Raw genomic sequence first — 15,835 nt, forward strand, 5'->3', positions numbered from 1 at the left:
TGATGTTTCCAATTGATTTTTAGATCCCAATTGTAGAGTCAGAAATTAAAAAAGAAGCTGGTGAATTAAAACCTGAAGAAGAAATAACTGTGGGGCCAGTTCAGAAGTTGGTAACTGAAATGGGCACCTATGCAACACAGAGTGCCCTTAGCAGTTCCAGACCCACCAAGAAAGAGGAAGAAAGGTAATTTGTGGCACCTGTGCCCTGCCAGCTACACCTCTATGATTACTCCTGTGTCTAAAACAGTCAAAGGATTTCTTTTTCTTATAATTGATAGTTTCCTCTTTTGACCCAAATGGAAATTTTTGCCATATAAGATACTTGAAAGGAGAATGATGTTTTACGTTCTTTCCCCCAGAAATTGTGTTAATAGTTTTAATCCTCTGCTCCTTATAACTGTTCTCATTGAAATAACTGTGTTCTGTTTAAACTAAAATTATTTTACTCATGTAGAAAATGCTAAGTGGAGGTAACTGATGATATTTGAGTTTTGTTGCCTTTTTGCATTTGGAAAACATATTTTGAAGATTTTCCACTTCTAATTGATGGAATAAAATTTTGATGTTTTCCTCCTTATTTTGTTCTCAATTTTATAGTGAAGTTGATGAAAATTTGCCTAAAATTTTAATGGTTACTATGTACTAGGCATTGGGCTAAATAAAGAGTTTGTGTCATATAGTCTTTGACAGTATCCTGTTGATTAACCACATTTTATAGAGGAATTTGAGGCTTAGAGAGGTTTGCAACTTACCCAGAGGGACATAATAAATAAGTAGATAAGCTGGGGTTTTAATGTAGCTCATTGGTTTCAGTATATGCACCTTTAACCATTTTCTCTTTCCCTATTCATTTAGCTCTTTTATCATTTGAAGATAAGTGTTAAAGCCATGTGATTTTTTCTTTTTCCTTTTTCATTCTGAGAGCTAAAGAGGGAACCATAATTGAGATCCCTATCACTGAAGGGTGGCACTGAGAGTATTCAGTAGGCTTCCTTGAGTCGTTGATGGCTGAGAAGTTGGTGGCTTTCACTTTCCCTGATTGCTTTGCAGACCTCCCCTGCGAGGATTCCTTCTGGATGGAGATTTCTTTGTGGCTGCCTCGCTTGCCACAACTCTGACCAAGGTTGCCTTGCGCTATGTAGCTTTGGTTCAGGAGAAGAAAAAGCAAAATGTAAGTTCATTTATCCTACATTTACCCAACAAATGAATCTTGAGAGCTTATGCTCTAGTTGGGGAAAGGGACAAAGTGATATAGCATAACATATATACAACCTAATGATTGTAAAATTGACAAAGTAATGTAATAACAATAGCGCGTGATTAGTCCAGTGGAAGTGATATAAGGGTTTATGAGGTTATTTCTGCTTGCTGGGATTAGTCAGGGCCCAGTCAAGGAAATGTCTCTCCCTCCAGCATCTTCATCCTGTCAGTTACTGTCTGTTTTATCCTAGAAGTGCCTCTTAAATGTATTCCTGTTTCTACAGTTCATACCTTCATTGTAGCGTCTGACCATTCTGACTGTATGTTAATTTACAATAATGTACTTTCATTCCACCCAACCCCTACTACCATCCTTTGTGTCATTGTCCTATATTTTATTTCTACATGTCATGTTATCCACCCTGTGATGTACTGTTGTTATTTTTGCTTTAAATAGTCAGTTGTCTTTTTAGTATATATTCACCATTTCTTTCCCATTTCTTATTTATCTAGTGTCCAGACTCAGGTAGGGAAGGGGGACATACTTAGCAAGTTGTAAGAAGTTGAGAGTTGAGAACAGGACAAAGTTCACGTACCTTCCTGGGTGGGTTTTTGTTTTTGTTTTTTCATATTTTTCTTCATGGTAAAATGTACATAACATAAAATTTACCAGTTTAACTGTTCTTAAATGTACAGTTCAATGTCATTAAGTATATTCAAATTGTTGTGCAGCCATTATCACTATCCCTCTCCAGAACTTTTTCATCATCCCAAACTGAAACGACCCAGCAAACAGTAACTCCCCATACTCCCTCCCCTAGCCCCTGGCAACCACCATTCTACTCCTCTCCCCCTATAAATTTGCCTATTCTACATACCTAATATAAATGGAATCATACAATATTTGTCCTTCTGTGACAGGCTTATTTCATTTAGCATGTCTTCAAGGTTCATTTGTATGGAAGCATTGTCAGAATTTCTTTCCTTTTTAAGGCTATATAATATTTTGCTGTTTCTGTATATCCATTCATCCATTATAAATGGTCAATTTTCTTCCAAGTATTTTTTTTAATGAGAAAAAGTTATATTTGCCCACATATTTACCACTTACGGTGCTTTTCATTCCTTTGTATAAATGCAGATTTCTATCTGATATTTTCTTTCTGCCTAAAGAACTTGATTATTTTTATAATGTAGGTCTGCTGCTGATGAATTCTCTCAGCTTACATTTGCCTGAAAAAAATCTTTACTTTGCTTTCATTAAAAAAAAAAAATCTCTGTGGTAGAATTGTGAACGTTTTTATTTTATTTTTGTTCATATCTTTTTTCACATTGCTAAAATAATGAGTGATGTATTAAAAACTAATGAGAAAAAAATCACTCATGGTTAGAGCACTGAAGTACAAATCTTGTTAATATTGTGCTGGCGATAGATAGAAACATCAAAAGATGGAATTACGTTACCAGATATAGTAACAAAAATCTTTCCTTCCTCAGAAAGAGTTCATTATGGCTTTTAATAATGATCACTTTTTCCCCTAGTAGTGATCATTTTGTGTTTTACAATACTGCAGTTTCACTTAACTTTATAACATTTTCCCATGTTATTCTAAACCCTTCCTAATCATAATAATGTTTAATAGCTGCATAATAGTCCATTAGATTCTTTCATTTACTCAAACCTCCATATAATTAGACATTTTCTTTTTAGATTAGGGACTTTCAAAGGATTTTTTTTTAATTTCCATCTTATAGATTTCCTTATAAATCCATAAATGAGGTTTAGAGGGTCGGGTAAAATTACAAGATGTATTATCTCTTTTTTATTGACTAATTTTATTTATGGGCAGTAATTTACTTTGTAACTCTCTGTGGGCCATTATTTATTTATTCAGGTCTTGTCTGTTCTTTAAATTATGCTTTTTAGAAATCTCCAGCATTTTATGTCTCAGTTCTGCAAGTTGGGAGACCATTTGCTGATACCTGCTTAAGAGAACTGGATTTCTGGTAACATACCTGGTTCAGCAAGTTTGTGACCTTTGATACGAGGCAGAAGGAAGTTTGGTTGTTTATCACCATACCGGCTCTCCTTCATTTATGCCTTTTCCGACACTCTTCATTTTTTCATGTAGATCTGACTTTCTCTCTGGTATCATATACCTTCTGCCTAAAGATTTTGCTTTAACTTTTCTTGTAGTGCAGGTCTGTTGGCAGTTAATTCTTTTGGTTTTTGTTTGTCTGAAAAAGTCCTTCTCCTTCATTTTTGAAAGATATCTTTGCAGATGTAGCATTCTAGGTTGACAGTTTTTTTCTTTTAGTACTGTAGAGATGTTGCTTCATTGTCTTCTGGCTTTCCGTACTATCAAGATGTAGCTCCTGTGTCTCTGTGTGGAATGTGTCCCGTTTTCTTCTGGCTTGTTTTGGATTTTCTCCTTATCACTATAATTTCAAGTTTCAGTAATTTGATTAGGATATGCTTTGGTGTGGTTTTCTTGTTTGCTTTTGGTTCATTGAGCTTCTTGGATATGTGGTTTTGTAGTTTTCATCAAATTCAGGAATTTTTTGGCCGTTATTTCTTTAGCTACTTTTTTCTGTCCCCCTCCTCTTTCCCCTCCTTCTGGAGACAATATCTAGGCTCAAAGGATTATCATACTTACTCTTCTGAGGTTCTTTCCCAGGCTTCTGGTAGTTTTTTTACGTACGTATGCTGATCAATACTTAGCCAAAGACATTTTGACAAAGATATAAAGCATGTGTCAGGATAATGCTACATGAGACTAAAAAAGTAAGTCGAATTCACTGGTGGAAGACCTTGAACAGCAGGCTGAGTGATAGGGACTTCAACATGAAGGCTGTAGGAAATCATTGAAGGTATTTGCATGTGGAGTGAAATGATTGAATAGCAGGCTGAGTGATAGGGACTTCAACATGAAGGCTGTAGGAAATCATTGAAGGTATTTGCATGTGGAGTGAAATGATTGGTGCCCAATAAAGATTAAGATAGTAGGTAACCACACTTAGCATCACCAGTAACAGGACAACCTGACATTATGTGCCTCCTAATGCAATACAATAAGATAATGCAAAACATTACCTATCTTGTACTCTAACTAAAAGTGGAGAACATTCTGTAGAACAGCTAGCCTGGGCTCTTTAAAAGAAATCATTGTGATGGAAAACAACACAGAAAACCAGGGGACTGGTCTAGGTTAAAAGGGGCTAAGGAGAATAATAGTCAAATAAAATGCATGAAACTGGTCCTGGGTTAAAAAAAAAAAAAACAAACATTTTGTGACAATTAGGAAGATTTAGTTCAATTTGGAGTGTAGTAGATATATTTTGGAACTGTTACATTTCTTAAGTGAGATGATGATATTATGATTATAAAGGAAACTGTCCTGATCCTTAAGAAATGTATGCTAAACATTTATGAATTAAAGATTCTTACTTTCATATGTTAAGCCAAAAAAATAAGTGTACCTATATAGGTAGAGTAAGAAAGCAATTATAGCAGAATATTAACAATCCGTGAAGTGTATCATTCTTTTAACTTTCCGTAGTTGGAAAGATAAAAGATAGCATTGGCCTGTGAGGGGTTAGAGTAAGAGAAAATAGTTTAAAAACCACTTCTGTCTATCAGTTAAGGGTTAATGAAGATTATAGAGGGTGGCAGTTAGAATAGAAAGGAGGGAAAAGGGTGCAAAAAAACAGGGAGATAAAATCTAAAATATTTGAAATCTTATTCAGGTGAAGTGAAAATTAGGTTTATTTCTTGGATTGTGAGTTATAATAAAGTGACATTATTGCATTTGGAGAAGCCTGACAATAAATAAGCCATTTCTTTCCTTATCTAGTCTTTTGTTGCTGAGGCCATGTTGCTCATGGCCACTATCCTGCATTTGGGAAAATCCTCTCTTCCTAAGAAGCCAATTACAGATGATGATGTAGATCGAATTTCCCTGTGCCTCAAGGTCTTATCTGAATGCTCACCTTTAATGAATGACATTTTCAATAAGGAATGCAGACAGTCCCTTTCTCACATGTTATCTGCTAAACTTGAAGAAGAGAAATTATCCCAAAAGGTAAGGTATATATGATAAAGCCATAATAGTGCTTTTTGGTTTTATTGTTGTTGCTGTTGGTTTTTCAGTCCTCATGTGTGAGGGCTTGTCCCTGTTGAAGGCCTACAAAAAGCTATCTTTTTTTCCATATTAAAGAGAGATGGTATATTGTATTTTCAACACAGAAAGAATCTGAAAAGAGGAATGTGACAGTACAGCCTGATGACCCCATTTCCTTCATGCAACTAACTGCTAAGAATGAAATGAACTGCAAGGAAGATCAGTTTCAGCTGAGTTTGCTGGCAGCAATGGGTAACACACAGAGGAAAGAGGCAGCAGATCCCCTAGCATCTAAACTTAACAAGGTAACAAAATGTCAAATACACTGGTGAGTTATTTAAATTGGCTACTTAAGAAAGTAGTAATCAGGAAGTTGTTGGTCTTGCTGTTTTTAAAAGGAAAAATAACTAGTACAGCATCAGTTTTTGTCAAGTTACTCTGATTGATAGGTTCATTAAACATGAATTGAAACTCAGTGCAGCCTGATACTTTACTATATGATGGCACTGTTAAGTCCCAGAGATGAGTTTTAACTTGTTCCAGTTGTGTGTCAAATTACCACAAAGTGAAACATAGCGCTGAGGGATCCTTAGTGGTTGACTAAAACTTTTAAAAGGGCACTAGCCTCTTCCCCAATACCCTGCCCTCAAGTTTCTCCTGTCCCCTGCTACTTTAAACAGGACAATTACACTTTTATAGCCTTAATATATTGAGTTCTGAATAGGATTTCATTAGGAAAATTGTTCTAATCTCTCTCTACTCAGATGTTAAATTTACAAATCTGGTTTAATCCTTCCTCCATTAGATGAGTAACATTCTCAAATTGGTTTTGTTGACCAAGATAAGATCAGTGGCAGAATAGGAACTATTGAAACACTTTTCTCCCTTAGAATTGGGAATTGATATTGACAATATTACAGTTATAAAATTTTTCAATTTATTTTTTAAAATTGTGGTAAAGTTTACATAACATCAAATTTACCCTCTTAGCTATATTTAAGTGTACAGTTCAGTGGCATTAAGTATAGTCACGTTATTGTGCAACCATCACCACCGTCTATATCCCCTGAACTTTTTTCATCTTGCAAAGCTGAAACTCTATACCCATTAAACAATAATTCCCCATTCCCTTCTTCCCTCAGCCCTTGGCAACCACATTCTACTTTTTATCCCAATGAATTTGACTATTCTAGGTACCTTATGTGGAACCATACAGTTTTATCCTTTTGTGATTGGTTTAGTTCACTTAGCCTAATGTCTTCAAGGTTCATCCATTTTTTAGCATGTGTCAGAATTTCTTTCCCCTTTAAGGCTGGGTATACTTCACTGTGAATATATACCATGTTTTGTTTATCCATTCATCTGTTGATGGACATTTCGGTTGCTTCCACCTTTGGCTGTTGTGAATAATTCTGCCATGAATGTGGACGTTCGGATATCTCTTCGAGGTTCTGCTTTCATTTCTTTTGGGTTAAACCCAGAAGTGGAATTGGTGGATCATAGTGATTCTGCTTTAATTTTTTGAGGACCACTATACTGTTTTACATGGCAGCTGCACTGTTTTACATTCCAACCTTCAATGCAGAAGGATTCTGATTTCTCCATATCCTTGCCAACACTTCCTTTTTATTTCTTTTGTAGTAACCATCCTAGTGGATGTGAAGTGATATCTTGTTGTGGTTTTGATTTGCATTTCCCTAATGATTAGTGATGTTGGGCATCTTTCTGTGTGCTTATTGGTCATTTATATATCTTCTTTGGAGAAACGTCTATTCAAGTCCTTTGCATATTTTTTAATCTGGCTGGTTGTTTTCTTTGTGTTGAGTTGTAAGATTTCTTTATATATTCTGGGTACAAGTCCCTTATCAGATGTATGATTTGCAGATATTTTCTCCCATTCTGTGGGTTGTCTTTTCACTCTGCTAATAGTGTCCTTTGATGTACAAAAGTTTGTAATTTTGATGTAGTCCAATTTACCCATTTTTTTCTTTTGTTGCTTATGTCTTTGGTGACAATATTACATTTTTAAAGTGTTATATATACTCTGGATGTTTTTGAAAAAATTTTTTTTGGTCGGGGAACATCTAAAAATTTATCTTTGTGGAATTACAAGTGTTTCTTGCTTGTAATTATTTTTCCTGAGTTTGGGTAACAGCTAGTGAGTTTAGGTGCTTAGGGATTTAACTGAAAATGTATGCAAATCTATTCAGTTCCTAAGTTAAGATAATGTTTAATGCATTTTCTGAACATATTTAACATCTTTCTACTACTGAGCTGTAAAGTGTAGGACCTGTTATTTTTAATGTCTAAGTTTCAGTTACCATGTCTACATTACAAAACAATTTTATTATACATTTCAAATGACTGGTCTAATCTAAGCACACCTGTTAATTACCTAACAGACTTAGTCATTTGGCTAGGATATGTTTGGTTAAATTGTCTCAGTCATTTGATTATTTTTGTTTGACAGGTCACCCAATTGACAGGTTTCTCAGACCCTGTATATGCAGAAGCTTATGTTCATGTCAACCAGTATGATATCGTCCTGGACGTACTTGTTGTGAACCAAACCAGTGATACCTTGCAGAACTGCACGTTAGAGTTAGCTACTCTGGGTGAGGAAATTTACCATAACAGAAAGATATCGTTACATAGTAAATCTTTATGACAGATTGTTAAGAGAAGTGCACAAGTCTTAGTATAAGAATTCTCTTGAGCCCTTTGTGACATTTTGAATCAAGTCTTAGTTTTACATTTTATATTTAGTCTCCTTCTACTCCAATTTTCTGAACCTTTGTGATACTGACTTTCTTATGCTTATGTTCTTGGTATTCAATGAGCTTAATCTAGCATATGTCAGTTTTTCTAGATTAAATAAGAGCTGTTTAAGTTACACATTTACCAAGTAGTTTTAAGTTTTAATTGCTTTAGTACAGAACTAGGTATTTTCTGAGCCCATTACTAATACATACCATGTGTGGCCAAAGTAATACATCATTATCACATTTAGCAATGTGAGATTTTTTTTTTTCTTCTTCTTTATATAGACACATGAATCAGACTTTCTCTGGTCATTTATACATATGGCTTTGAAGTTGGAAAGTATAAATTGTATACAGGAACAGTGCACTGCCCCTAGGAAATTCCATATGGCTTAAACAAGAGTTAAGGGACTTTAAGACATCAAGGGAGAACAGTTCTGCCCTGTCTTCCTCAGCATAGCTTGAGGCCTATATAAAGAACTGTTTCTAAGAATTTGCAGTCCTTTCTTCAGATTGTTTTATCTTTGTAATGGAGTGTATAGTTTAAGACTTAAGCTTTTGAGACATCTGTATCCATTCACTGAAATAAAGCAGCATGCCCAGAGTACCCCCGCCCTGCCCTCCCCCACACACATGAATTAAATATAGAATTATTCTGAGAAGCCTATTACCTTTTAAAAGAAAATGTGCATTTTGATGTGAATAATAGTGTTAAATGATTTCTTTATTTTGTCCTTATATTTGAATCATAACCTTTCTCTTGTTCCTTGTTTTGCTAGAAACTATTGAGCTATATACATTTTAAGGTTTTACGATTGGAGAGGTTAATATTTATGTCCTTTTAGCCATGTCTAAATTTTTTTTCAGGGGACCTGAAACTTGTGGAAAAGCCATCTCCTTTGACTCTTGCTCCACATGACTTTGCAAATATTAAAGCTAATGTGAAAGTAGCATCAACAGAAAATGGAATAATTTTTGGCAATATAGGTAAGGAATTGTTTTATAGCATGTGATGTTTGGATACTTTATTAAAGAATTTCTGTAATGAGTAGCTGTGTGACATTTCTTGAGGACAGGACTTGAATCCATTCATGCATTCATTCGTTTATGGGGCATCTGCTATGCTATTCAGTGTTGTACCGTGTTCTGGATATACAGAAATGAACCAGATAGAGTCACTGTCCTCAAACTGTCAAGCAAAAGGAGGAGACAGATAAATAATAGATTAGAATACAATGTGATAATGGCTAGTTTATATACTATGTGCTTTGGGATCATAGAGGGAAAATGCTAACAGTATAGAAGGCTTTATAAAGGAGGAAGGTATGTTATCAAAGGATAACATTTGAACTGGGTCTCAAACCGTGTATAGGCATTTGTTGCCGGGCCACCTAGGAATTAGCTTGTACAGAGGTATTAAGGCAATAAGCTTTCTTTTTTAAAAAAGCAATTTCTGGGGCTTCCTTGGTGGCGCAGTGGTTGAGAGCCCGCCTGCCGATGCAGGGGACACGGGTTCGTGTCCCGGTCCAGGAAGATCCCACATGCCGCGGAGCGGCTGGGTCCGTGAGCCATGGCCACTGAGCCTGCGCGTCCGGAGCCTGTGCTCCACAACGGGAGAGGCCACAGCAGTGAGAGGCCCACGTACCAAAAGAAAAAAAAGAAAAGCAATTTCTGTGGTAGGAACAAAAAAATCTCTGTCCTCAGATAGCTTCTAGTTGAGTAAGGGAAAACAGATATGTGAAGTAGATATGTGCAGTACATAACAGTAAGTGCTATGAAAGAAGGCTGTGCTGGGTGAAGTGGAAGTCTATTAAGAGATTGGGTCGGTTCTCTCAGAGTGGTGGGGGGTTGGGAGGAAAGGTAAAGGAAAGGCTTTGTGGAGGAGCTGAAGCTCAAGTGGGGTTTTAAAAGATCAGTAAATGGTCTACAGATAGAGATTCAGTTAGAACAAATGCAAGTAGTTTGATATACCTGGAGTCTAGAGTGTGCTAGAGGGTGGTGGTAGAAGAGAAGGAGGTTGGGAAGGTTAGTGGCAGCTATATTATACTTGTCATGCTAAGAATTTCGGACTTTATCCTGGATATAGAGGGGAGCCATTAAGGAATTATTAGTGAGTGAGTTACATGATTAAATATTTCTGTGGCAGCACTAAAGAAGACTGATTGGAAGAGGCAAGAAGATTAACTAGTAGACTTGCAGTAGCACAGGTGAGAGATGATGGAGAGTTTAAACCCACACAGTAGTGGCTGGGATGGAGAGAAGGGCTGAATATAATAGATACTTAAGGAGATAGAATGTCCAGGACATGGTTACTGATTGAAGAGAAAGTGGCTAGAGCAACGCTCAGATTTCCTGCTTGGGTATGTTGGGTTGGTGTTTATGTTAATCACCAAAACGGAACATAGGAGAGAAGGACAGATTTGAGAGAGATGATAAGTTAAACTTGAGGTTAAGTAATGAAGTGTCTTAAGTTATTGAAGGGCAGTTTGAGATGAGTCTGGAACTTGAACGAGAGGTAAAGTAGAGATGAATATTTGTTTTAAAACCATAGAAATGGAAGAAATCACCCAAAGAAGGCATAAAGAGTGAGAAGAAGGGAAATTTGAAAACCGAATCCGAGAGAACGGCAATATTAAGAGCTGTTTGGAGTTTTTATTCAGGGTAGTATTAAAGCTGGTCAGAGAAGGAGAAGCCTGCAAAGGAAGTGTGGTTAGAGAAGCAAGGAAAAATTCTGAAGAAGTATCGGCAGCTGCAGAAGATCCCTAAGAGAAGGGCCCTTTGGATTTGACAATCAGTGATAATAAAACGTTTCTTATGACCTGTCTTGGGCAGTGGTGGTGGATTGAAGACTGCATAGGATGTGGAGAAATAAAGATAGTGAGTGTAGGCCACTCTGAGTGTACGACCTTGGTTTTGATAAGAATGAGAGAGGGCAGTAGCCAGAAGAGAAATAAAGGATGAGGGAAGATTTTTTTTTTGACGATGAGAGGACCTTGACTATGTTTATAAACTATAAGGGAAGAAAGTCAGTAAAGAATATGAAGGTAAAGACGAAAGAGGTAATGATTGATGGAATGAGGTCCTGAACCAAAGCAGGCATCACAGATGGCAGCAAGTATGAACCTTGAAGAGCAGCGGCGGTACTTGTCTGATAGGAAAGGTAAGTAGGTGAAAGTTGATTCAGAGAAAGATACATTTATTTTTAGAGGTGGGGTTGAAAATTAAAGGAACTTATTCTTGGTAACCTTAGTTTTCTCCGAAAGTAGGGTGGGGGAATGTCAAGAAAACAGGCTAAAAAAAAGGTAGGCTCCAGTCAGATTATGACTTTGTACCGTGGAAGAAACAGGTACAGAAGAAAAGGTCTTGTATCATTACGTACTATGGCTCAGCAGTATTCACCCAGAAATATTAGTTAAGCATGTGCATGAGAACACTACTACCTGTGTATCCTTCTACAGTGTCTAACACTGCAACTGCTATGTAAGCACTCACTGAGTTTGAATCCTGGCCTCCACCACTTAACCAGCTCTGTGACCTTGAGCCACTTAATTAAGTTATCTTTGTTTTTACTTCTCTATAAGATGGAAAATAATAATACTATAACATAGGATTGATGGTCATATTAAATAGGTAATAATTTGTAAAACATAGAGCCTACTATATAATCAAAACTATTTGCTAATGTCATAGTTGTTATTTGGAAATATTAAAAATTTTTAATTAAAATTTGCCTTTGGTGATTGGGGATCTTTTTATATGTGTATATTGCAGTTTATGATGTCTCTGGAGCAGCAAGTGACAGAAATTGTGTGGTCCTCAGTGATATTCACATTGACATCATGGACTATATCCAACCTGCAACTTGCACTGATGCTGAATTCCGTCAGATGTGGGCCGAATTTGAATGGGAGAACAAAGTTAGTCCTTGGGAGATTTCCTTGAACTCCTTATGTTTCTTTTTGGCTAGTGTTGAGGGATTCTCTGATAAAATTAATCCCTCTAATAAGTGTCAGATGTGAAAAGCAAAGTCTTTCAATATCTGTGCTTACAAATTAGCTTTAACTGGAAAGCATGCAAGTGGTTTGGTTAAGTTACGGTTTTAAATTGGTGAGAGTAACAGTTCTATAATTAATCTGATTGTTCAAGACATTATAAACAATGTTCCATCCCTTGTATGTATGAATAGTAACTTGCCATTGAATCCAGTGTCCAGTAGAAGCTTTGCAAAGTCAGTGCCTGCTAGGGAGCTTTGTTCCTGTAAGCCTTGATTTTTATTAGAAATATTTTATATACAGCATGTTGATTGTCTGTGAAGTTATCTGTATCTGAAAGCTCTGATACCAACCTACAGTTTGTTGGATTTTGTAGATGTCATTTACTTTTTGTTGCCCACCCTTTCCACCTAAATACTTGGAAGGAGATTCTAATATGACATACGAATGATTGTCTTTTCAACCCCAAGATAAGAAATTCACAACTTTCTTAAAGTAAGAGCTATAACCTCGACTTTTTTCTCTCCCTCTGTACAGGTGACGGTTAACACAAATATAGTTGATTTAAATGACTATTTACAGCACATATTAAAGTCAACCAACATGAAATGCCTCACTCCAGAGAAGGTAAAATTTGCCCTTGTACTTCTTAAATCTGATAGAGAGTAAGATGGTAGATTCTTGGCTTTCTTGTATTTCCTCTAGTGTATTTTGGTATTATTTAGCCTGAGGAAAGCAGTGTCATTCTGGACCAGCTAAAAGAAGTTATCCCATAGAATGTATGAATCTGCTCACTGCTTTCTACTGGAATAGGAACAATATCTGCTTGTTCCTAGTGCAGTGACCCAACTGAATAATCACATTGGTTTTTCTTTTCAGTCTTCTCCCTTTTGGCTAAAGGCTTATTCCACAGTAGTTCACAATACTGGATTAGAAAATGTCCATGATCTCTTCTGTTGGCTCTGATTGTGGGTCATAATATATCTGCTCAAGTATGGAATTGTTAATGTACTTTGATTTTCTGCTATGTTTGTGTATGTATGAAAAAAGACTAGAAAGAAAGACCAAAAAGTGAAGACTGCCAGGGAATTCCCAGGAATTTGTTTTTCTTTATACAATTTCTGCTAACCTTGTAATATTGATTTAATCATAAAAGAATGCTGCCATACAAGTAGGTTTTAACTCATATATTAGTCTATTGAACAAATACTCCAACAAGCATTATATGCCCAGTACTCTGTGAGCTGCTGGATGTACAATAAAGAACAAAATAAAAACAGTCTCTTCCTTCATGGAGCTCAGGGTCTGGTATGGGAGGCAGGCAGACAGCTGTAAACAAAGAACATATAAATACAAATGAGGATAGGTGCTATTTCTTTAAAATCAGTTTTTTTGAGGTATAATATAGACGCAGTAAAGCTCACACTCTTTACATTTATAGTTCTATGAGTGTCAACAAATTCACACAGTCATGTAACTACTACCACATGGTAAGTCCTGTTTTAAGTGGTAATTTTCCTATGCTATTTGGTCTTGCTTATGTGTAGTTCTCTAGTAGAGTATTGAATTCATCACAAATTTCTTCCAGGCACTTTCTGGTTACTGTGGCTTTATGGCAGCCAACCTCTATGCTCGTTCCATATTTGGAGAAGATGCACTTGCAAATGTCAGCATTGAGAAGCCGATTCAACAGGGACCAGAGGCCCCTGTTACTGGCCACATAAGAATTCGTGCAAAGAGTCAGGTAACAGTTGTGTTTTTTTGAGATGGTCTCTGAACTAAATAAAAAGAGAAATAATTTATGTCTCTTTATTTTCTATATGTATCATCCTCTGTCGTACCAGTGTTTCATGCATTAGATGCATGTATTTTCATAATAGTAGTATCCTTGAATAGAAATATGACTTTACTTCATTAAAATAGCCCACCTTTTGGGCCACTCATTCTGTTTGTTTGCTTAAAATCAGATTAATTCCCATGGGGTGTTTGTGAAATGGGTTCTTCAGAGTTTTTTGAAATCCAAGCTACAAATCTGGTGACTGTTTGTAAATCTAGCACTAAAAGTACTTAACCAAGTAAAGTTTTGGTGAGTCTCTTTTGTACATCCTTGGTTTCATTGTTGATGTGGTATCATTGCATGGAGGCTTGGTTAAGATAGAATAACCTACTGATTGTACATAGTTTCAATAATTATAAACATCTTCATTCTTTCTTATAGGGAATGGCCTTAAGTCTTGGAGATAAAATCAACTTGTCTCAGAAGAAAACTAGTATATAAGAATAAACAAAAAAGTCCTTGCAGCTTTACAGTTAAAATTTAGGTATGGGCTTACTGGACTCCAACATATTTTGTACTCTTTTGTGCTTTATGTTATATAGAATCTGAGTTCATGCTGAATGCATTCCAGCCAATAATTTATCGCCTTTCCCTTAAATCAAGATTGATTTTAAAATTATAGTTTGTCTTTTGTCTTAACAGTTCTGAATGTTGTCCTCAAAGTATATAATGTTTCTCACATGTATCAAGACCATTTTCACAGTACAATAAACAGATCTATTCCTAAATCTTTTGTTTTGTAAACAAATGTGTTATTACATAATTTTAGTTATGAGAAATGGATTTCTTTTAGTTGGGTTATAGATTTCTATTATAAATTTAAATTGCTGTTTGAGTCGTGAATATATGAACTTTATTAAGAGAATTTACAAATGCAGTGATATGAAATGAGATAGGCCTTGATTTACTTGACTGATTTTTACTAATTTAATATTCTAACATCAGCATCTGTAAGAATGCCTTATCATGTTCTAAAGGGCTTTTCTCTGAAATTTAGATCCAGGAAGATGGTATCAAATACCTTGAGAAAACAGGTCCATCTTCATTTTAAAAGAGTACTATGAACTCTGACTAAAATAAACACACTATTAATTATCCTGAATCATAATGAAAAGTAGATAATCCAAAATAGATTTTTTAATCATTCAACTTTAGCTTTGGGTATTCTTTTATGTTTGTTAGGAATTAAATTAATTCCAGCCAGTTACTTGAGCTGCACTGGGAGGATTCAAAAAGCTGTCCTGTTTCCATGTTGCCTCTATGCCTCACTCCCTCCTCCCCTTTTCCTCACTTTACACTAGGGCTGGGCACCATCCCAATATGATTCCAAATGCCTTTCTGAGCTGAGTTCCCTAGGGTCAGATTGTGCTGTTCTTTTGGCCCTTGCTTTCCTTGGGGATGATTGAGGTAGTCTGCTCTTTTAGCTAAGTCTGAACACTAAACTATTATACTTTGTCTTCCAGCTAGGATTCAGGCTGCATTCAGGATGAGTCCATAGATAAGGTCTGTGAAGGAGTGAAAGCAGCATCTCCTATTTCAGCACTTAAGTGAGAATGGAATGATTTGTTTGGCGTGTGAAGGAGATTGATACCTTGTATGATGTCAGAAACTTTGAAGCCACTTGCTTTTTTAATCAGAGAGAACCAGAGGACTATAGGGCATTTGAGATTCCAGAGCACTGAGATCTGAAAGGAAAGTCAGTGGCTACCAAATGGGAAAGATACTAGGAATGCTGGAAGGGGATCAGTTTGATGCAAAGTCAAGGGTTGGAGATTTGTGATGAGAGCAGAGGGACTGATGCAACTTTGGATTAGATCATTTCCCAAGTTCTGTTCCACTGAGCATAGCTTCCTTGATGTCATTAGATATTATGAGAGAAAAGGGATTCCATAGTTAAGTAAGTTTGGGAAAAGCTTTATACTG

The 15,835-nt window shown here is 36.1% G+C and overlaps 1 protein-coding gene across 3 annotated transcripts in view; it reads left to right on the forward strand.

Annotated features, from left to right (window-relative positions):
- COPB1 (coat protein complex I subunit beta 1) overlaps window positions 1-15,417 on the forward strand; it is a 33,298-nt gene extending 17,881 nt beyond the window's left edge. For 2 of the 3 annotated variants that reach the window (XM_089915122.1, XM_022555671.2), the window contains exons 13-22: window positions 24-184; window positions 1,051-1,171; window positions 5,055-5,282; window positions 5,447-5,626; window positions 7,792-7,936; window positions 8,951-9,070; window positions 11,855-12,000; window positions 12,613-12,702; window positions 13,664-13,819; window positions 14,294-14,640. In XM_089915122.1, the coding sequence (XP_089771248.1) occupies window positions 24-184; window positions 1,051-1,171; window positions 5,055-5,282; window positions 5,447-5,626; window positions 7,792-7,936; window positions 8,951-9,070; window positions 11,855-12,000; window positions 12,613-12,702; window positions 13,664-13,819; window positions 14,294-14,353 (1,407 nt within the window). In that variant the 3' untranslated portion in view covers window positions 14,354-14,640. Of the gene's footprint in view, window positions 1-23; window positions 185-1,050; window positions 1,172-5,054; window positions 5,283-5,446; window positions 5,627-7,791; window positions 7,937-8,950; window positions 9,071-11,854; window positions 12,001-12,612; window positions 12,703-13,663; window positions 13,820-14,293; window positions 14,641-15,375 lie in introns of those variants that run through there. The other variant, XM_089915123.1, reaches the window with a different exon arrangement.
- The last annotated feature ends 418 nt before the right edge of the window (window positions 15,418-15,835 follow it).

This window comes from Delphinapterus leucas, chromosome 7 (assembly GCF_059928025.1).
Source record: "Delphinapterus leucas isolate spDelLeu-1000000601 "Yukka" chromosome 7, BTC_Dleu_Yukka2, whole genome shotgun sequence".
Taxonomy (NCBI): Eukaryota; Metazoa; Chordata; class Mammalia; order Artiodactyla; family Monodontidae; genus Delphinapterus; species Delphinapterus leucas.